The 22,163-nt window shown below is 44.1% G+C and overlaps 1 protein-coding gene across 3 annotated transcripts in view; it reads left to right on the top strand.

Annotated features, from left to right (window-relative positions):
- The window catches only part of LOC135260817 (nuclear receptor coactivator 2-like), a 39,471-nt gene that overhangs the window by 968 nt on the left and 16,340 nt on the right, over nt 1–22,163 (top strand). Inside the window, exons 1-6 of one of the 3 annotated variants that reach the window (XM_064346431.1) lie at nt 3,031–3,188; nt 17,430–17,499; nt 18,464–18,571; nt 18,934–19,106; nt 21,326–21,429; nt 21,835–22,012. In XM_064346431.1, coding sequence (XP_064202501.1) covers nt 18,483–18,571; nt 18,934–19,106; nt 21,326–21,429; nt 21,835–22,012 — 544 coding nt within the window. In that variant the 5' untranslated portion in view covers nt 3,031–3,188; nt 17,430–17,499; nt 18,464–18,482. Of the gene's footprint in view, nt 1–3,030; nt 3,189–17,429; nt 17,500–18,463; nt 18,572–18,933; nt 19,107–21,325; nt 21,430–21,834; nt 22,013–22,163 lie in introns of those variants that run through there. The other 2 variants (XM_064346432.1, XM_064346433.1) reach the window with 2 other exon arrangements.

Raw genomic sequence — 22,163 nt, 5'->3', positions numbered from 1 at the left:
TGACATATTTTATATGTGGGTGAGTGTGACGATAAGCTTCACAAAACTCAATTCAAAAAGTCTTGGACAAACTTTGCTCAGTCATTTGTGGCTGCTTAAAAGCCTACTTGTTATTCAATAATTGCACTACTGCTAAGCTTGATATTAAAAGCGTTTTGGATTTTAAAATAAATAAATAACATTCATAGCTAATTTGTCTTCATAAGATGTTCTTCAACGTCGTGGTTAATTGAGAAAGTAGCCTAACCTGCTTATGAATTATTATAAGTTAGAACTCTACACGAATAGACCTATAGATATTCATTTACTGGCTCAGTATAACTATGTATTGCCTACTACCTGTAAATTACTGGTGTTATTTTTGGATATGTGTATTCTTGTAGATGTAATATTTATAAATGATCCAAAATGTAAATACCACATATTAAATTCAAGTTAAACAGGCTTTGTAAAATCAATATTTGTTAGGGAAAATGTTTCTTCAACCTGGGTTGCAAACTTTGGCCAGAATCAGTCAACATATGTACCCAATTAAATGCAAGTGTTCGTTTTTTCTTCACTAACATTCTGGCGAATTTGTGGTTGCGCTGAATACCTGTGTTTATTTGTTATTCAGAGTTGAGGAAAAATGTTAATTTAATCCAGTCATAAATATTAGACCAAATTACCAGTTTTAAAAGCCATGATAAACAGGTCACCCAAACCACTCAAAAGGTGCCAGAAGCTCTGGAACTGTAACAATCAATTTGTCCAATTGGGTAAAATATGTCCTTTAATAATTTTTATCGTGCACATAGTACGCCTTGGAAAAAAAGTGATATTCTCCTTTTACCTCTTCTTTTTTGGTTAAAGATATACTGAACTGAAGTGCAAATGTATGAAATTGTGTAGCTTCTTCGCTTTGTCACACTGTCAGTCTCCTTCTCGTCAGGTCCCTGGAACATCCAATAAGTGAACAAATTATCTTCATTTACTCCATATTAGTTAGTGCCACATGAACTGCAGTGGTCCAAAGGAACCAAGCTGCCAAGCTCTCTCTCAGGAAATACTTTTATGTTTTTATGAATATCCTTAACAGTATTCTGTGTGCTCTTGGGGGTATTATGTGGTGTGTGTGTGTGTGTGTGTGTGTGTGTGTGTGGATTGGGCATCGGTCCAAAGCTGTGTTCCAAACACTTTTCCCTGGGCTTAACTGTATTATACATTATTACATACATTTTTTAAATTAATCATTTACTTGCTAATTTTATAATTTCAAGATCATATAACATGAAAAATACCGCAGGTGCTCTTTAACATACTGCCTTGGTGGAACAGAAGGAAAGGAAAGGCAATATGCCCGGCTTGTGATATCCGCAGAGGCCTTTGTTTTTATTCATTTTGTTACTACCATAGTTTAATTTGTACTACAACAAAGGAAACTGCAAGAATGGTTGTTTGTCTTTTTGTCTCCTGGTCTTTCAAGGCTGGCAGTCTTGGTCCTTGGTGCAGCTTCGAAAGCTAACGCTCGTTCCTCGTCCAGTCACAGCTCCTAGGCTGCGATGGAAAATTTTGGCGTGTGTGGCACCTCTTTCAGGGCAGCAGCGCTGTAGCGATGCACCCTACGCCCTGGAATAAATCCCGACCGTGGCAGTGCCCGCAGCGGTTGGCAGCCCTGCAGGGGCCCCCCGCGTAATTGCTCCAGAGCACCGCACGGGGAGGGAGGGGTTTCGGTTTACAGGACCGTCCCCGTCCCATCACACGAGGGCGACTTCCTCTGGCGGGTCGGGCTTCGCACGCCCGCTGGTGTGAACTATGCACAGAGTGTACTCTCTCACCTGATGACTGCGCAGCTCGGCTGGCGGAGCGCAGAGAGGGGGGGGGGAAGAGCGGCGGGCGGCGAAATACGCTCCAAACGAGCGCCCGTACCATCCTGCACATTCTGGAATTTATGGAGAACGTTGTATTGATGGCGCGGCCTCCAAATATAGTACGATCGGTTATCCCAAAATGGCAGAGAGTAAGAAAAGCCAGAATAAATCAAAGCAGAAGTAGGCACGTGTCACACTTATCCAGGCCGATTCCTGTATAACCAACTGTCTTTTACAAAATCAGTCTGTGATTATTCAGCCATTTTAGTGCTACTGCTGGACACTGGCTGCCAGGCCTATTGTCATCAGTGTGAAATTACAAATGAGTAGAAGAGAGGCGTAAGGAGATTGTAATATTGAAACTTAAAAAAAAAAAAAATTGAACTAGGTCTAGTAATTAAATTCAGTGCTTGTTTTTAGGTGTATTAAAATATTTTCTACTCGGATTTAGTAAATATTTTGAAAATATAATTTAAAAAATATTTTTATATCAGCATTTGATTCTTGCAAAAGCAAGCACTTTACTTTAGTTGAAATACTTTGTGAGACCCTATCAGATACCTTAAATATTTTGGTTTTGGTTCAAACGCTCCAAAGCCAGTATCAGATCAGCTTCAAAATGACTAAAAAACTATTTAAGTAAAGTATTTCACTGTGTAGTGTTTGAATTAGGCCTGAAGCTCATATCATGCAAACAACCAGAACAGTGTGAGTACTGAACAGATTGACTTCAGGAAAACTGCACAGACATAGGCCTAAGCATTTTACAGTCATTCATTCATTATAATGTTTGTAGGCCTATCCTATAATTCCTATTATGTTATTATGATAGCAACGTAGGCCTACCTGTCCATTAATTTATACGGGACCATAATAATGACTCGTGATTATTTTTCACTTATTTACGGGCCAGAGCAACCAATCTGTGTACCGCTTAAGTAGCGATACTTGGTTTCGTGTCCTGGAGGTCTGTATTACCTTTTGTGCTAACGGCCTGTGGAATAGTATGCTGTTTATTGTTAAATTGTGCGCATTTAGTTTTGTCCACTTTACCCAATGTTAACCTCACCAAGTTCGATTTCGGACCCAGTCATCATTTTCGCCGCGATGGGCAGCTTTGATCACTGACAATCGCTCTCGCTAATCCTCTGTGATCATGCTCTTGCCGTATTGGGGGAGGGAGGAGAGGGGTGGGGGTGTGCAATGCTGGCTGAGTAAACAAGCAGGCATAGCCATCAGCAGGGCTAGAAACATGGCGGATAGGTACAGTGCGGTTTCATAAACCCCGAAGGTCAGACCCGGACTAAACACCAGGCATTTATACGGATTTTACCTGTGGTAAGTTAGGGCGAGCAAGTTCTGATGGGCTTCGCTTCGTCCTGTGATGGGTGTCGGCGGGAGGGGGCTCATATACGTTTGTGTCGCAATTTGTAACCTATCAAGACTGCGAAAGATCATAGATCACAGACGTCGCGGCGTGTTAACTTACTAGCTGACTGGCTAACACTTTCAATGGCTTGTTTGAGTGTTTTTTCTTGCAGGTTTGTTAATACTTCGTTTCTCTCACTGACAGTTTGCGTTTGGTTGTCAAGGGTTAGATAGCGACTTCGGGCAACGTTAGTTGGTTTGAAGCGATTCAGCCTCGTGGGATGAATGAATCTGGGCAAAGTTGATTGTGCAGCGGTATATTCTTTATGGATGCGTGTTTAGGGAATTAGTTATAATTTGAGCAATGTGGTAGCGCAGGTAGCATAGGCACTGTTATTATGCTGCAAGGTAAACAGTATAAAAAACCGAAAGGAACAGCGCCAGTGCTCAATAACTATTAGCCTACGTTCCTGGTCGACGTTGAATTTAGAACTGTAACATCAAATTAATCTGATGTTATTTTGTTGCCGTTCGCGATGGCTGTTAATGCCGCCTAAACTTGATTCTTTTGCCTTGACCGTTAAATTATTTTGTTGTCAGATACAACTTTTACAAGTTAGGAGTTACAATGAATAACCTCGTGATTGCTTTTCAAACCATCAGCCTTCGGGCGTGACGTCATATGACGCGCATTTTGCAAACGGTGAGGGTTGTGTCTTTGTGGGTCGAACGCGTTTGTGATCGCGTTCGATAGACAACTATTCAAGATAAAGTGCATGTGACCGCAACGCCAGAATCAGATTTTGCGCGTCACTTATACGTTGAATGGACATTCTTACTCTGTTTATTTTATTGGCAATGCTTCAGTCTTTAAATTGACTTATAAAAAATGTTGTACTGGGGGAATTCAAACCAATAAAGGCAATTTTACTGTTAATTGACTTTTGATATTTCCAAATAGCCTTTAAAAAATCGTTTAAAAATAGAAAATATATATTTTTTAAACTATTCATACAATGGTGCATACGATATTTATGCATTGAAGTAATTACTTACTGCGCTGGATGAACCGCATTCTGCGGCCTCAACTCGAGTGACGGCTCAGAGACCCAGTGACATCACTGGATGATTAGAACGCACGTTGCACATGTGCACGATGTGTCATGTTATCACATTCTAACCGTGTGGAAAAAGATCAGGTTGTTCAGATTTCAGACAGAACGATCAATTGACCTCCAGAAATGTGCAGAGCCCGCTAATGTGATATCATTGGGCCACTCAAGATGAACGACTCGCAAGGAATTACTTTGCGTTATGGGCTACATAATACATTTTTTCGCGTGTACCTTTTGATCATTTTACTCATAATGCAGGTAAAAAAGAAATACGTTTTCAGAGCCATGATAAGTATAGAATTTTCTCGCGCAATTTAAATTAAAGTGAGGAACAGGGTGAGATTGAAACCACCAACAAAAGCATCAGTACTGTTCATATTTGTTCCTAGCTTGGTCCATAAAGTCACAGTAGGATGTGCCATGCTAATTTGTCTGAACCAGAGGTTGGAAAGTGGAACTATATCAGTTTCTAGATTTTATGCCAGCTTCTGCTCTTAATTATTTAATTTGCCCAATCCTTTAGTAATTGATATGTTAGCTCCCTTTCTTGAGAAAGTTCATGAATGACAGTTGAAGGCTGTTCCTGTGTTCCAGCATGAAGAATCTTATTGTGGACGTATTTACGGCTAAACCAGCAATAGTGTATTCAGATAATTAGCTCATTTGGCCAGTGTAATTGGTGACAATGTAAACCTCCATACACACTGGCCCTGCATAAATGGAATTGCCTGCCCCTGGTCTGAACAAAGAAGAGCTTTTTGAAGTGTCTTGATGGAACGTGTAAAATCCTTGCGCACTGCCACAAGTTTAGATAAGTAATTCTACAAGCTGCAGCATAATAATTCAACAGTGCGTCTTGTTGGTCCCACAGTCTGATGTTTGGTTTCGTTCTGGAGGTGTTTGTATTATAGACCTTTATTTTCTTGTTATTAGGATGCCCGTGGTCTGTAAAAATCCTAAAAGATCCCCAAATTTATTTTTTTTAAAAAGGAAGTTAAAAATGGCAGAATATTTTCCCTCACCGCACCAAGCTTTAAAGCAGACCCACTTCTCATCCACATATCCTCATTCTGGCCCCGCGATGGTTTTGCACGTGCTGGACAGAGGTCACTGTGCCTCTCACCTGTGCCGTCCTTCTCTTTAAAAGGGTTCAAATCAGATGAAGCAGGGCAGAGCTTCACAGGGATGCTGATTTTGAACCTGTTCAATTATAGGCCCATATGGACAATATATCCTGAAATTGGTGTGTGTGTGTGTGTGTGTGTGTGTGTGTATGATTCATGCATTCATATAATTATTTTATTTTTTTCAGAAATGTGCTTTCATAAATCAGTCACAGCCTCAATCCCAGAGGCTCCATCTCTAGTCCTCTAGTATCTTGATGAGGAGGTTAGCTCCTGTTCATCAGAGTGGTGCCCTGCATTGGTCTTGTGTCTGATTGGCCCTGGCAGGTCGTAGCCGGCGTTGTGTTTTTGATTGCTCCCCTCTGATTGGAGCCCTGCCTGCCACGAAGGTTGCGGTTCATCAGGAGAAGCGGGCTAACCGACCGCCGGCGCATTAGCACAGCACATTCCTGCCTGGACGTTGGGTGGACCGTAATCCCGAGTTGCAGCATCAGCCCGGTCAGGCTCCCGGTTTACCGGGGCTGTCCGCCCGAGGGGCGAGGCCCGAGTCGGTCGCGGACGCCCGCGCCATCTGCGGGTTCGAGTCTCACATCGACTGACCTCGGGAACCTCGATTGGTCAGAGAGGAACGGTTGTTCGCGACGGCGCGGCTGTTTGCTCGGCCCTGCGGCAGCAGATCTGCCATGAAGGTGTAATTGCAGCACACTGATCTGCGGAGGGAACATGTTGTCTGTTCTGTTGCGCAAGCTGTACTTTGTAAGGTGTTGCATCACGCGTGCCCGGTCTCTGTTCTTTGAGCATATCAGGTCTGCTTTCACCATGACATCATGTGCAGATTCTGAGGTTTCTAATGCGTGGACGATCCATTTTAATACACTTAACTCCACTTGTGTAACTGTAGAGCCGCATACTCTGACAGCCCTGCCTTGTGAATTTTTTTTTGTTTGCATACTGATCTTGGTTGGTTTGTTTAATGTTTCTAGATTATATATGTCGGTATTTTTCTTTCTAAAACACTGTTTGCTGCCTTGTAAGAATTGTAAGTGTTCAGCTGAGCTGGTGTAAAAAAAATTCAGGTGATACTTACTATTATTATTATTATTTGTGCAGAAACTAAAATAAAGTCAGAGGAATATTTGTGTACCATAAATCATTGTGATTAGTGTATGGCTGCTTGAATAGCAAAATCATTTTAACAAATTTAAAAAATAGTCACATCTGTGTTTTTTTTCAGAAATTTCTTTCTGAAGTTTTCGGAAGTATTTTATTATGATGCGTTTTGTGATATTCTTTCTTGTCTGCTCAGTAGAGAATTTTTGGTGTGTGTTGTGGAGTTGGTGGTTTGACAGACCTCTTTTTCTGGGATATTGGAATGGGAGGTATTGCACTATGTCTGAATTTCACTGGAAATAAATGAGTGAATGAGGAGTTAACTGTAGATGAAATTCCCTGTCCCCCTCATTTCTCCAAAAGGAAGTGCCTCTATCTCTCCAGGATTTGGCTCACTGTTAAAAAGAACAGCACCATCTCATTAGACTTTTACCTCCTGAAGGCATTTGCACAGATCAAAATGACTGGCTGGTGGGTGTGGCCCATCTCCGTGCTGTGGGCGGGGCAGAGAGGCAGGAGAGGAGGGTGTGGGATTTACTGTGGTTGCGGGGAACAAAGTTGGGGTGTGCATGTTTGATCTAAGATTAAGACTTTGATACTGAGCTGGGATAGGACTGCATCACATTCTTAAGTTCATTTGGTTGCAGGAGTGCTGTTGCTCCATTCAGTAAGCTCCGTAAAGAGTAGAGAGAACCTTGGAACCCTGTGAAAAAAAACAATCACAGGGTTCTGATGAACTCCCCTGTGACATCTCAGGGTCCTGGAAGACCCCCTTGTGACATCACTGAGTTCCTCTGAGTTCCTCGAAAATTGACTTCCCTTTGACATTGCAGGGCCCTTTTGAACTTTTCTTTGAAGTTATAGGGAAGTCAAGTTACCAGAATGTGTTGGTTTATTTATTTTCAGATGATCAACTATTTGTGTATCACATACTCTCTGTATGTATGCTTTTAATTATTACTATTATATACATTTTTGTATTCTGACACTTTGTATTGTATTAAGGACACTTTGTATTAAATGCAAATATTCTGCAAATACCCCTTTATGAAATAGAACATCTTGTTCATTTAACCAAATACGTAGTGTACCCCATAGCAAGTGTTACTGTCCACACTGTCCCTTCAGACCTACCGAAGTGATCACAATTCCAAATCATTTTGTAAAGAACTCTTGTAGAATGGTGTTCCAAACTTCTTCCAGAACCTACCAGGGTCCTTTCTCCCTCTTATTTTTCTCTGTTCAGAAGTTCCGTACTGCTTCAGTAAGACACAAACCTTTAGTTTCCTTCGGAGTACAAAAATGCAAAGGTCTGATGCATTTACACAGCAGTGTACATACGCTTAAACATTCCAGCAAAATACCGAACCAGCGCCCCTCCATGACCCATACATAAAATGGGCATATAAAGTTAGAAATGTGAGTGGTCAAGTAGAAGGAATCCTCTAAAGGCATCTGGCAGTGATTTAACAGTTTTTACTACTGTGGTTCCTTCACATAAACATGAAATTAAGACAAAAATAAGCTTTGAAATATCACATGCCATTCAATTCATATGTCGGGGAAAAATATGTATATATTCTTCGTGGGGCGGGGGAGGCCTTGTCACTAATTAGTGTTAATGTGGTTTGCCTCCATCGACAGGGTGTGGGTTTGTCCCAGCTGGATAACGTCACAACGCAAGCATGTTTGCCGGTCGGCTAAGTGGATTAGCTAGTTAAAATCAGTTTAGCCATTAACTGAGATGGATTATTCAGCGCTGAGACTGAAATTGCATAAAACGGCAGAATTTACGTAGATGAGCACGTGTGAAAAAAAGGTAACGGAACACCCCCCCGGAGGAGGCTTGTGCCGTTTCTTTTATCCCCCCTTTGTGATTAGTGTTGAGGTAGGGGAAGACTTCCTGAAGCCTTGTGTTTAAACGCAGAGCAGGGCCTCGAGCCTCCCTGCATGAGTCACCGGTACAAAAATGCATAAATGTGGCACCAAATGTCCGCAAGGACAGCAGCTCGCTGCTGTACGCTGCGTAAGGGGCACACTTTCAGTTTTCTTCTTAAAAGGACGGAGTTTTCCAGTGAGACACCACCGGTGTAAAACTGCAGCAAGGCGTATTGATGTTAACGTGCGCCGGTTACAGGAAATACTTCACTGCCGTTCCTGTGCTTTATAAAGAGCTTGATTGACATTCCGGTGATCATATATGATGGGAGTGGTTTTTTTTTTCTGCACCAAAATTGCAGTTTCATAACGTCTGAAATGAAAGCCATTGAACGCTCTGTGCTCTGTTCATGTTTTTCATGGGATTGTGTTTTCCTCTTGTATAAAATATCTCATGAATTTCCTTCTCCTACATTCCATGATGTGGCAAACTCCCACAGATAACACACCCCGATCTTCTGGTAGCTCTGTTTTTCCCCGTTGCTGATTGGATGATTTGTTACGCACATGACCAATACTGTAAACTGGCATTCTTATTGAATTACTCCGTTCTAAAGGTCAAGCGCCTCCCAAACCAAAGTTTGTCCGTAACAAGCTGCAGTCATTGACGTTGTTTAGGCTGTCTGTTCCGCAATCCTGGAGTGTGAGGGGTTTTGAGAGGACGGCGGTGGTTCACGCAACAAAATTTATGGCATGTAGTGACACGGCAGAGTGAACATCGCTCGTGTGGGTTACTTTTTTTAAATTTAGCAAAAGTCTTCTCTTGGTGCGGAAGGCAGTTTTGGTGGACACAGCAAGGCTTTCGGTCAGCGGCGTTATTGCTTTCACTGTCAGAGCCCTTCACTTTCCCCTGACCACCTCACGAAATTCGAGGGCAGTGTTCTGGGAAACTAACATTTGACAAACCTCATAATGAGAGGGGAGACCCTGTATTGTTGGTCACCTGACTCCTATTAACCAGTAGAAGGTCCTCCGCCACAAAGCACTATTATTGGTTCAGGTCAATGAGTCACTGATGACACATGATCTCTAAATTAGGGATGTGTACAATTTGTCGAATGTTAAATGAAATAATCAAAATTGTTTTGTTTTTTTTATTTTCATACCTTCCAAAATAAAATATCACTAAATGTTACCTAGGCTACGTCTCTAAATGGGTAATGGAGGGGGAGGGCTGGCTTTGTCATTCACTTTACTTACTATCAGTTGAAAAGGTGGCCTCGTCACCTGTCCAGTTGAAACTGCGACAGTTTTAATTGGAAAATGGTAATGAAAGACACGCTTCCCAAGCATGGTAGAGGGGTTTCAGAACCCACGGGCATTTGTTGAGCGCCAGTATACTCCTGTACGATGTACTGTAGCGCAAAAAACCATCACAGCTTGGCTTGAATATAGTGAAACAGCTGCCTCTATCTGTACAATTCTATCCAAGTCTGACTATGTTGTGATAACCATCTGTGTCGACAGCTCTAACTACTCGGTCTTATGGGACTGTAGCTTTCCACTTCATTGAAGATTGGGTCATGTGGTAACCTGTGCTGTGAGCGAAGAATATAGATATGTATATATAAATATAGCAATGCTTATTTAAATTTTTTTTAACATAGTAATCTCATGATCTACACTTATTGAAGTAGTGGTGTGGTTTTATTAGCAGTATCCTACATCAATTGGTAGCAAAAAAAACAAACAATTAGTCGGTAATTTCCCTTTTCAGACAGCAACTAATCAACAGTCAGAAACGTGTATCATTTACATTCCTACCTACCAAACCCATTTTGGCATTCATGAAGCCTCAGTCTCCTATCACTAAAAATCACTGCCTAGTTGGCACCTCTGTTCTCCTGTGTGAAATTCAGTTTCGATTAAAGTTTGTCCTGGGCATGGTTTTGATATTGCTTTCACAATAAGGCCTGCGTAAAAATTCTCTCCATTTTCCCGTGCGTATGGAAGGGATTATCTCTGTAGTAGTAAATGGAGGGGGTACTGTAAAATAATACATAAAATTTGGTTCCTCTCATAAACTTAAGTACAGCAAATGTCTTCATTTCAGGCTTTGAAGTGGATGTGTTTTACTACAGCAGAGGTACACGTGGGTCTCCTCTCCAGGCACACAGAAAATTACAGAACCAGACCACAGGAACACAGAACAACTCAAGCCCAACATCTGTCCACTCTGCTGCATTCTGGGTCAGCAGCTGTGCCGGTGTCCTGCTGCGTCTGAACATTGGTCCTTCAGCAAGCAGACATTTGCATTAACAGAATCTTTAGTCTTTGTGATGCAACGTCATCCAGTTGTCCACCAACATTTCAGCCCTGCCCCCCCCCCCCCCCACCCCCACCCCCCAAAGCCAAAATGGCTTTGGCTGGTCTGAGGACAGTGGCGTGTTTTGGTGTATTTTAGTATGCATGAAACCTATATCTAGTAATGTTGAATAATGTATGCCTGAATAATGCATGTCTGTGTGCCTCCAGAGCAGAACAATCTCCTTATCGTAATGAAGCAATCAAACAGCCTGACGCGTGGAGGTCTGGAGAGGGGCTCGGCGGCCGATTTGCATAACCCGTTAGAAGGCGCCCGAGTAAGAGCGCCGCGGCGACCGTTGACCTTCTGCGCACGCGGTGATGTTTCGGGGAGAGAGAGGGCTCGCGTGAGAATCCAACGCTTTTTGGGCCCGGTGCCAAAAGAGCGCTCGGAAAAAGTCCCTTGCGGGGACCCCCTCCCCTGCGGACGATCAGAGAGAGAGAGAGAGAGAGAGAGAGAGAGAGAGAGAGATTGAGATGCACAAACAGGGCGAGGAGGAGCAGTCTGACAGCAGCCGCCGCCTGGCGCGTGTGCCGTTTCCTCAGAGGAGGGAGAGCGAGGAGCTCCTGGGCAGTTAGGAGGCCAGGCTAGGGGCCCCCGGCCGGTCGCAAACACCCCCCACCCCCCCCCATCCCCCAGCCGCTACCTTCTGTCATGTCACAACGCAGGAAAGGGCTCCGGATACACTGCTCTCTCTCCTCACCGGCCTGCTTTTTTGCTCCTTGCTTTAAACCCGTAACCGGGGGCGACTGCGTCACCACGGTGTCCGGTTTTCTCGTGAAAGCGCCTCGTTTTTACTTCCTCTTTAGTCCCTGTTTTTGTTTTCAAACCGTGCTCCTTGTCTGGAGAATTTTTTTTTCTCCCTATTTTCAGCTTGCATTCTTTTCTCGGTTAATTTTACTCAATTCGGTGCCTCTGTTCCCATGGCGATGACAAAAACAAAAAAAAAAACGTGGGTCAGACCGTAGTAAATAAAGTTATCTGGCGACTGGTGGTCAGTAGCTGTTCTCCCTCAAACACCCCCCCCCCCCCCTCGCATGCAAATGAAGATTTACGGCAAAGGAGGTGCGATCCAGGGGGTAGCATTCACCTCGATGTTGTGTCAGAGCTGTGGGGTACTAGTGGGGAGCGCTCCAGTGCTAGAGTCTTTGCAGTGGCCAGAAATGCCTTGTGACTCATTCAGCGCGGTAGCCCCATGCATTGCCGGAGATATTGGGAGACCTCATGACCCGTCGAAATGGGTGATGCTGCCGCTGTGCTGTGAGTCGCCCATATGTAAGCCAATCAAAACGCGTCGCTCTCAGTGGAAGAAGTTGTATTTATGCCAGGAGTCACGGAATCCCTGACTGTGGAGTTCATCGAGATGAAATTAGAGTTCAGTGAAATTATCAAATATTAATCCACTGGGACCACTACATTTGTGCTTGGTGTTACACGCATATTATGACACACTATCAGAGCAAACATTAGAAAGGCACGGTGCCAAAGCAAGCCATATTAGTTAGACTTCCAGGCAGCGAGTCAGCAGTCTGATTTATGGCTGGTTACAGTCTCATTTGATTCATGCACAAGTTATAGATTAACTATACATTCAACAATTATTCATTATTAGCGAAGTGAGAGAAATGGGAGCAGGTATGTATATGTATGTATGTATGTGTATATATATATATATGCGTGAGCCTGGTTGGCTAACGAGGAAAAATGGCGTCACAGTTCAGTTCTGGCTTGCTAGCGATGAGTCAGGGGAATTCCTACCAACTGGAGCCCTCCCTCCCAGGTCATATCTGGGCCCAGTAATGTGTCTCTGCAGGACTGCCAGCAACAGTCAGCACGGTCCGGACTGGATGCTGGACTGGAGGACATTATCACTGTATAAAAGGCTGCTCTGTTGCTTCTGCAGCCAGGAAGTTTCTGCTGCTCTTGAATGCTATCTGGAACCTAAATGACTACTTTTAGCCTTTAGCAGCATGGAACGGTACCTGCGTGTGGTGTTTAAATATGTCATCATTAGTGTTGGAAGGGGTATTGATGTTGTTATTCATTAGCAGTGCGCAGTTCTATTGCTATGGTGATATGCTAACCTGAGCTAAAGCTGAGATGGTATGTTTTTCCTGTAGGAGGAGGTCCCTGGGTTCACTGTGTTCCTGGGAGGTGGGGGGGGAGGGGGTTGCAGAGGTCACAGAAAGGTTGAGCGACTTTGGTACAGCTGAGAAAGAGAGAGAGAGAGAGGGAGAGGGAGGGAGAGGGAGAGGGGTAGAGAGGGGAAGAGAGGGAGAGAGGGGGGAGAGAGAGAGAGAGAGAAGCAGGGGCGGGACTGACACTTCAGTACACACCATTATATAACTGTTCCCTGCATGCATGTGCGCGCGCATACAATGTCTCTCTGTCTGTGCGCGCGTGTGTGTGCGTGCACTGTGTATATAATGTGTGTCTGTATGTGTGATTGCGCATACATGCCAAATGTATTTATTCACTGTGGTGTCTTTATACTGTGTATGTGTGATTTTTGTGTGTATGAGTGTATGTAACCATGCATAGTGTTTACAGCCTATTGTTTTTATGCTATGTCTGTTGCTTGTATGAATTTCATATGCAAATTTAGTATGTATGTATGTATGTGTACACTTTAAGGTTTCTGTTTGACTGTGAGTGTGTGTGCTGGTTACATGCAGTGTTTGTATGCACTGTGTTTGTTTCATGACTCAGTGTGCATCAATATGTGTGCTGTCTATACAGTGTTTGTATACAGCGCTGTGCAAGATGTTCTGTACCTCTCTTCCCTTGAAGACACATTTTTTTCAGTTTCTCTTTTTTACTTTTGGCTTCCAGGAGATAAATGTGAAACATGTAAACTAAATATATGTTAAAATATCTCCAAAATCTTGGAGATAAAAAGTAGTATTTCAAAGAATGAGCAGAGCTTGGTGCAACTGCACGTACTGTGAAAAGGCACTGTTCCCTGGGTGTGACTCCCTCTTGTGGCAAATCTTGTTTACTGCAGTATCAGTTGCATCTCAGTCGGTGCGTGAGTACGAGGAACACAGCCATAAAGAAAACTCTATCCTGCTGTCTGAAAGTATTTGAAAACATGTTTCATGATGAACAGCAGGCCCAGTGGCGTACTGTGAAAGTCTCTTGCTGTGTGAAAACAAGGCTTATGGAACTGGGCACTTTACCAGAAGGTTGCTGGGTTGAATCCCATACTGGACATTCTGGTAATTTACTAGTCAAAAGCAATGAGCGGTGACGCTGATTGGCTTTAATAAAAGTCCAGCAGAACTGAAGTGTAGTATGCAAAGGGCGTGCAATACTTCAAGGATAAAAGACCTTGATGGACTTGCAGCTTACCTCTGATGGTAATATGGGGAGGGTTCATTGATCGAGGGGTGTCAGCGTGTGAGTTTGACCCGCCGCGCGCGGGCGTCTGTGTGCGGGGAGACGGAGTCGCGTGTGACCGAGTCTGGCTCCACCTTATTGTGCGGCTCTGTGGTGTGCTTCCTGCAGATCAATGGCAGAGAGCGGGAATTAAAGTACTCTGGGCCTTTGAAGGCCTGCCCACATAAACGTCTCCGTTGCTGCGGGAAACCGCTATTAAGTTCTACTATTCCACGCTTGCTCTTTTTTTTTATTTTTTATTTAAGAGCTCAGAACTCCGTGTTCCCGAATGCCGAGCTTGTGCCGGATCTGGAATTCTGGAGGTAGCACAGAGCTGAGAAGGAGTGTTCTCCAGACCTTGAATCCTCTCGGAGAAACTGGGGTATTTGTAATGCATTCTGGGAAAAAGGGCTGGTGTTTTATGGTTTGTAAGCGATAGGGCCGCAGGAGTTACTGCGAGCGCAAATAAACTTTTGGAGTTGTAGTGAAAGTATTTTCCTCGTGAACGGTGGTCTAAGCTAGCTAACCATTAGAAAAAGTAACCCACAGGGAGAAGCAGAAGAGGTTAGCCATGGCCGGTCCTGAGCACTTGTTAGGTGGACTTGGCGATTCTGATGAGGAATCATTTTAGCTGCAGTTATGCACAACAATGCACAACAGTGGTTTCCAGGAACGCAGTCCAGTCATACAAATATTATCATATTGATCTTGTTAATTTGAGGCACAGGAGAAAACAAAACGAAACATTTTATTAGTGATTGTTGTTATTCTGTAAATATTTTTGTGCTCTTGCAAATTGGTAACAGAAGTGAAACGATGCTGATACCTCCACTGAATCTCCCCCACAGCTTCACAAAATGGCCTGCACTGAATAAGGTTTTTAATAATAATTATAATAATAATTGTTATTATAATAATAAAATATTCAAGCTCAGATTTTGGTCCAGGTGTAAATGGTTTCTGGGACATTTGTAGCCATGCAGTGCAAATTCCTCTTTAAGCGTCAAATTAACTTGCTGAGACGACCCTGCCTTCATGTTTTTTAATATTTTTTACTATTGGAACTTATGCTCTCTCTCTCTCTCTTTCTGTCTCTACCCCTGCCCCCTTTCTCTCTCTCTCCCACTTTGCCTGTCTTTCTCCTCCCCTCTCTATCTCCCTCAATATCTGTTATTAGTGGCCTTTCATTCTGATGTTTAAAATCCTTATAAATGTTATTACTATGTTCCGATTCTTGTAAAGATCAAAATTTTTAAATAATTTTAAAAAGGTATACCCATTCTTTTGGGGTAGTAGATCTCCCAGTCTACTGTTTATTTCTGATTAGAAGAAAAATGTGATCAGTCATAAATGCAATGTGCGTCCAACAGGGGAGACGCATATTAGAATAAACCTGACTACACTACGAGGACAAAAGTATGTGGACACCTGACATCCAACATTTCATCCAAAATTATGGGCATTAATATGGAGTTGGTCTACCGTTTGCTGCTATAACAACCTCCACTATTCTAAGAAAGCTTTATTCTAGATGTTGGAGCATTGCTGCAGGGATTTGCTTTCATTCAGCCAGAAGAGCATTAGTGAGATCGGGCACTGATTGGGAAATTGGGCCTGTTGGCTTTCCGATTGATCCCAAATGCTATTGGATGGGGTGCCAGTCAAGTTCTTCCACACCGTTCTCCATAAAATAATTTCTATATGGACTTTACTGTGTGCCCGGGGGCATTGTCATGCTGAAACAGGAAAGGGCCTTCCCCCAAACTGTTGAATGTGATTGCATGCTGTACCATGAAGATTTGCCTTCACTGGTACGACGGGACCTAGCCCAAACCATTAAAACAGCCCCAGTCTAAGGGGTGACACTTGATCATATGGTGTATTTGTAAAGCTAGAGTGAATATGAACATGAATATCAGTTTTATGTTGATGGTCATAGTCAAACTACTGTGTCTGTCACCCTCTGCAAAAGCAGAAGAATTTCTATCAGCACTCATTTCGGCATAAGTGAAACAATTCTGGTCCGTCTATCTTCTGCTTCCCCCTCAGCTAAGATGAAAAATGGTTCCACTTCAAGCATTTCTTTTTTTTTTCCCAAAAATAAAATGTTAAAATCAGCAAAATGCGCGACTCTATTTTGAGGAGCCTCCGATGCGTGGAGGGGGCGCTGAGCAGGAGTTGCATCTTACAGACGGGCGAACGGATGCCTGTGATTGGTCGGCTGACAGTGGCACTGCCCTCCGCCCCTCCTCCAGCAGGTACGGCGGGAGCCATCGAGTGCACGGTGACCAAGAGTGCAGCCTGTCACGTGATCACCTGACAAATAGACGCTCGCGCGCGCACACACACACACACACACTCTCTCACACACACCCCACCCTCCTCTCCCAGCATTCCCCCACGCTAACTCCCCTTCCTCCACACATGCTGTCCATATTCCAGAAACCACTGACAGATGTTACCCAACACCCATTTTAACAAGCCATCCTTTATTTCTTTGCTTTTTCTCATTCCCCTTCTTTGCCCCCCTCCTGAATTAGGGAGTGAACGAGTGTAAAAATGATATTGAGCCTGGGTCACCTTGAACTGCTGTCAGTTTGGGAATTGGAGCCCATTGTGCTATTTTTTCCCCCCATTTTCTGGAATGCAAAAACAAGAAAATACTGAGAATGTCTTTGGTTTTGAGAATCTTTGCTCTGAATGGAAACTGCTGTATGTTATGAAGTGCTGCTATAAAACGCTGTGATTAGTAGCAGTGTTTGCTGTTACATTTGGACATTAATTGCCAGTCAGAAATGTGGTTGGATTTTAAGTGAAAGCTTATCTTTAGGTCAGAGACAGGGCAGCTTATAAACACACTCTAAAATGATAATAAAGCTTCCATGTGGAGACATAGCTCTGTATCGAATAATGGATCAAATTAGCTTGTGTTCCTTTTTACATATGGGAAGCGAACCTGCAGCCCCCTGAGAACCTGTGGAGACATCTACTTAAGCCACTGGTTTGATGTACAGTAATGCATCACAAAACCCTGAAGCAGGTCTTGACAGTTGGACGATGCGTAGTTGGCCATTGCTTTATCCAGGGATGGAGGATGGATTTTTTGTGGCAATTTTGGGAAGAAAAGTCCCTCCCAGTTGCTCAAATCTGAGCTATGATGCGTACATTTGTGATGTAATTAGGTGCTTGAGGAATGCTATTGCTTCAGTATGAGTGACATCATCTGTCTCCTCGGTGACAGAGAGAAGCGGACGAGGCCAACGGGTGAGCACCTGGAAGAGATGACCTGAAGGCTTACCTTTACTGCAAAGGTGATGCGATTTCAAGTAACTGCGAGCTGGCACTTAACCCACTCCTGTCAGAGCAGTGCATTGTGGGATTACAGAAATTGGTCTTGAATTTGTTGAACTATTACATAATTGTATCAATTAGCGGAGAGTCTCAGACAGAGTGACTCTCTCTGCTATGCACACCTCGTTAGTTAAAATGGGAGATCTACTGAGCCCGTGCATGTTTGGCTGAAGGGTACAGCTGCAAAAATTTGCCTGTGGATGCAAACCTGGTCTGGTTCCTGAGCCTCTGTGCAGCACTGCTGCCCTCAAACGTCAAGCTGTATGTCTGTCGTCAGCCATCTTACATTTAAACAAAATAGGAAGTTAAAGTATCTTCTGAAACTGGCCAGCAGTACAGTGATGGTCTATACAAATTTTCAGGCTGCTAAGCCGCTACACCGTAAAACGATAGAAGTGACCAGAATGGGTCGGGTGGAGGGGGGGTCTCAGGTATTCGCTACATCACAGTAACTTCCGTTCCTTATAGTTCCAGGACCAAGAACTTTAATAATTGTTTTGCTGATCGCTCTGCAGCTAATAGCATTTTATTGAATGGGTGTACTTTCTGAGGGGCACTGTTTCATGCTGTAAAAACTGTTCTCAGGAATGTAAGAATTCTGCCATTTTGCCTGCTGGCTTGCGAGCACTGCAGGGCTACTCAACTCCAGGTTCTGCGTGCTGCAGGATCTCAGGTATTCGCTACACCACACGATTTCACTCAGGAACTTACTTCCTGGAACCATGGAGGTAAAATAATTAGCGAAAGCAGCTGGTCTAGTGCATGGCTGAAGGGAACACCTGCAAACACTGTAGGGCCTGGAGCTGGGTAGTGCTGCTGTACTGTGTCAGGCTTGGTTTTGGAAGAACCCAGGCGAGGTCTTTGCTACTCGGGCTGGGTAGCTTTTAGGCAGAGCAGCAACCCTGTGTGAATGTGTGCCCGCAGGAGCTGATATGCCGTGAAGATGAGCATCTCGAGGGACAGCATCTCTGACCCTGCCAGGACAGAGTCCCGCAAGCGGAGGGAGGATGTGGCCGAACACCTGGGCCCCAGGTAATGGGCCACGCCCCTTCTCCACAGCCAGGAGTAGTGCAGGGTGTAGTGCCTATAGAGCTGGATTCTGGAGCTGAGGGTCAAAGGATTTTTCACTATGCAGTAGTCACTTTACCTATAAGAGCAAATGAGACTTTAAACCACATTAAATTAAAGTCCACATCAGTCCCCAAATTATTAATGAATAGGGTATTTATTAAATAAAGTTTTGATTATGTTAACATTTTGGTCAGTGTATTTTAGCACCAACTCCATTTGCACTGTACTCTTCTTCTTTCCTTTGAAGAAACATTTTACATCAAAACTTTGTGACTACATATCCCAGCACCCTCTTAGGTGAGCGCACTACCCTATTTCCACAGCCCCAAACGATGCGCAGACAGACGAAACCGCGAGCAAGAAAACAAGTACATTCAAGAGCTGGCCGAGCTGATCTTCGCCAACTTCAACGACATCGACAACTTCAACGTGAAGCCTGATAAATGTGCAATCCTAAAGGAGACTGTGAAACAGATTCAGCAGATTAAAGCACAAGGTAATGCAGAATGGTTTGCTTCATAATGTTAACTTGTGGTGTTCTGGTCACTTGACCTTATTTCTTAAGGTGAGATGTTTTTATTAGGCGCGTACAGTAATGTGTGTCCGACATAACCCTGTGATATCACTCAGTTGTGGCCAACCCCCAGGCATCACACCTTAAATGCAGTTACTTTGGAAATGTGGCCTTCCACCATGCTGATGCTGTGCTTACTGTGGCCCATCTATCCCCCACCTGCTGATATTCCCATTTTTCCTATTTTCCAGAATGCTTTCTGTGATTCATTATGGCTTTGTGTCACAATTAAACAGCTCACTCAGCTGAATCAGTTAATGAATCAATCATTCAATAAGTCTGTCACTCTTTGTTTTCATCCAGCTGCGTTTACAGGTGGGTTGTTACACAAATATTGGCCAACACTGGCCATTTTCCTGAGGTAATTAAAAAAAAAAAACCTGAATAGAGCCGATTTGGAGAAAAACCAGAGAATTATTCCTTTGGCTCCTTAAAAGCCGATGTGTTATTGTTTTGTTGTTCTTACTGCCAGATGGTCTCATCCAGGCAGAAGAGCATAGCTTTAGTTTCACTTATCCATCCTTATACAGCTGGATATTTACTTTACGGAAGCAGTTCGAGCTAAGCGCTTTGCTCAAGGTTACTACAGCGGTGGCCCACCTGGGTATCGCACCTGCAGCCGACCGGCCCCACGCCCAGGCCTGAGTGCTGTTTGTTCATTCTGAGGGGCCCGCCACGTATCTGTGAGGTAGATGAAGCTGCTGGTAATGTAAGGCTTCCCCCCAGTTCTACAAGATCTGTCACTTTTTCCAGTTTTTCATTTGTCTTGTTAAGTGACTGAATTGAAACAGGGTTGTACAGGGTTTTGTGTGCAATGCAGGGACATACCTTAGATATTTGCCATGACACAGTAGGCAAGTAACGTACGTAAGTAAAGTATGTCTGCTTCCCAGAAACCTTTGTTGATATGGCAGCAAGTCGCTTGTTTTCATAATACAGGTCCAGGAAGGAGGAGACAGGAAGTTTGAGATGAGTCGTCTGTGTGCTGTTGTGTGTGACGGGTTGAGCGGTTATGGCTGTCCTGGCTGTGAGGATAACCTGCACTCTTATTTGGCAACATTCTGTCAAATAGAGTTTGCCTGTAATCAGAAGGTTGCTGGTTCAAAGCCTGCACAGGGCATTGCTTTTGTACCCTTTAGCTAGGCATTTAATCTGTACTGATTAACTAGATACCCTGCTGTATAAACAGCTGAAATTAAGTGCTTTCTGTTTCCCTGGGCAAGAGGGTCGGCAAAGGAAATCAATGGTGTAAATGGTATCATTTTTTTACAAAGGAAAACATGCATAGTGTTAAAAATAACTTTTTCATCACTTGTAAATAGGTGTTGTTGAACAGCACTAGCAAGTCCATTTTTGGGGACTCTGGTGTGTTTTAAGAGTGTGTGTGCCCCCCACCCCCCACAGCTCTTATTGTTTTGCCTCCAGCGCAGCAGCTGCGCGGTGTCACACGGGCCGAACAGCGGTGACCTTTCACCTCTGGCGTAGCCGCGTTCTTTGCCGAGCGCCATGGCAACACCGTCAAACAATGGGCCGCCGTACACGAGAAGGCCTTTGTGTCAGTTTAAGATGCTGAAAAGCTCTACTGTTCCCAGAGTTAAACGTTTACCGCTTGGAAGTCGCGGGCAGTTATTTCCATCACAAAGGATTGTGGCCTGTATTAAAAAAAAAAAAAAAGCTCACAGCTGCCTGAAGAGGGCCTTTTTTGCACACAATGCTGAGTGCAAGTAGCTGCGGCCACGACGGTCCGTCTCCCATCTGTTTGGACCACCGCCCCCAAATGGCACAGTTTCCCTCACCAATATCTCTGTCGCGTGAAGTAGAAATGTTTAGCCGCACGGTGCGATGAACGTCACACTGTGTAAACCGTGAAGAATTGCAAACGGTTTATGTTATGCTTAAGGGCTCGAGCTCCCGAGAGCAAGTGTGTTCTCTCGCGAACTATGTCTGTGGGCACATTCTGGCGGAGGATTGTAAAAGTGTGATTTATTGGGCGACCGCAGGGGTGTGGTCTAAAAATCTTGCAGCGACTGAACATCACCCACACGCGTGCTTTTTTGCATTTCTGTTGACGTTTCGGTTGAGTGGGACTGCTATCTAATCTCCTCTCTCCTCCCTCCCGCCCTTCCTGTCCCCCCGCTCAGAGAAAGCTACCTCAGCCAGCGCAGGGGAGGTACAGAAATCTGACGTCTCCTCTACAGGCCAGAGTGTCATTGACAAAGATGACCTGGGGCCCATGATGTTAGAGGTGGGGAGGCCCATACTGTGCGTTTCTGTACTGTGCGTGTGTGTGCCTGTGTTTGCCTGTGTGAGCGTGCGTGTGTGTGTGCGTGTGTGTGCGTGTGTATGTATGTATGTGTGTGTGTGCAAGTGTGTGTCTGCATGTGTGTGTATGTATGTATGTGTGTGTATGTGCGTGTGCGTGGGGATGAAAATAACAATCCTAATGCACACCAGTTTGAGCTGGCCCAGGTTTTATTACAGAAGGTTTGTACACTGAGATCCACCCTTATGATGACAACAGCACTGACTCAAACTACTATGACAACAGGACTGGCTCAAACCACTATATATATATTTAAGTGTTATTTATATGGTTTGTATTTGCACACGCTTGGGTCAACGTGTTTGCTTTTGTGTGTGTCTTGCTTAGGCGCTGGACGGGTTCCTCTTTGTGGTGAACATGGAGGGGAACATTGTGTACGTGTCAGAGAACGTCACACAGTACCTGCGCTACCACCAGGAGGAGCTGATGAGCACCAGTGTGTACAGCGTCTTGCACGTGGGCGACCACGCTGAGTTCATCAGGAACCTGCTGCCTAAGGCCTTGGGTGAGTGGCCGGCTAAACCACTCTAACGCAAACAGTCCCGTTCTCTGCAGCAGACACGGTGTCTGGCAGATCATGGCGCTGAAGGTTTTTTTTTAGTTAGGAAATAATTAACAGATGTCGAGGACTGTCAATGAGAAACCATGTTATTTTG

Source organism: Anguilla rostrata, chromosome 8 (genome assembly GCF_018555375.3).
Source record: "Anguilla rostrata isolate EN2019 chromosome 8, ASM1855537v3, whole genome shotgun sequence".
NCBI lineage: Eukaryota > Metazoa > Chordata > Actinopteri > Anguilliformes > Anguillidae > Anguilla > Anguilla rostrata.
This window is presented reverse-complemented; position numbering and strand designations above follow the sequence as displayed.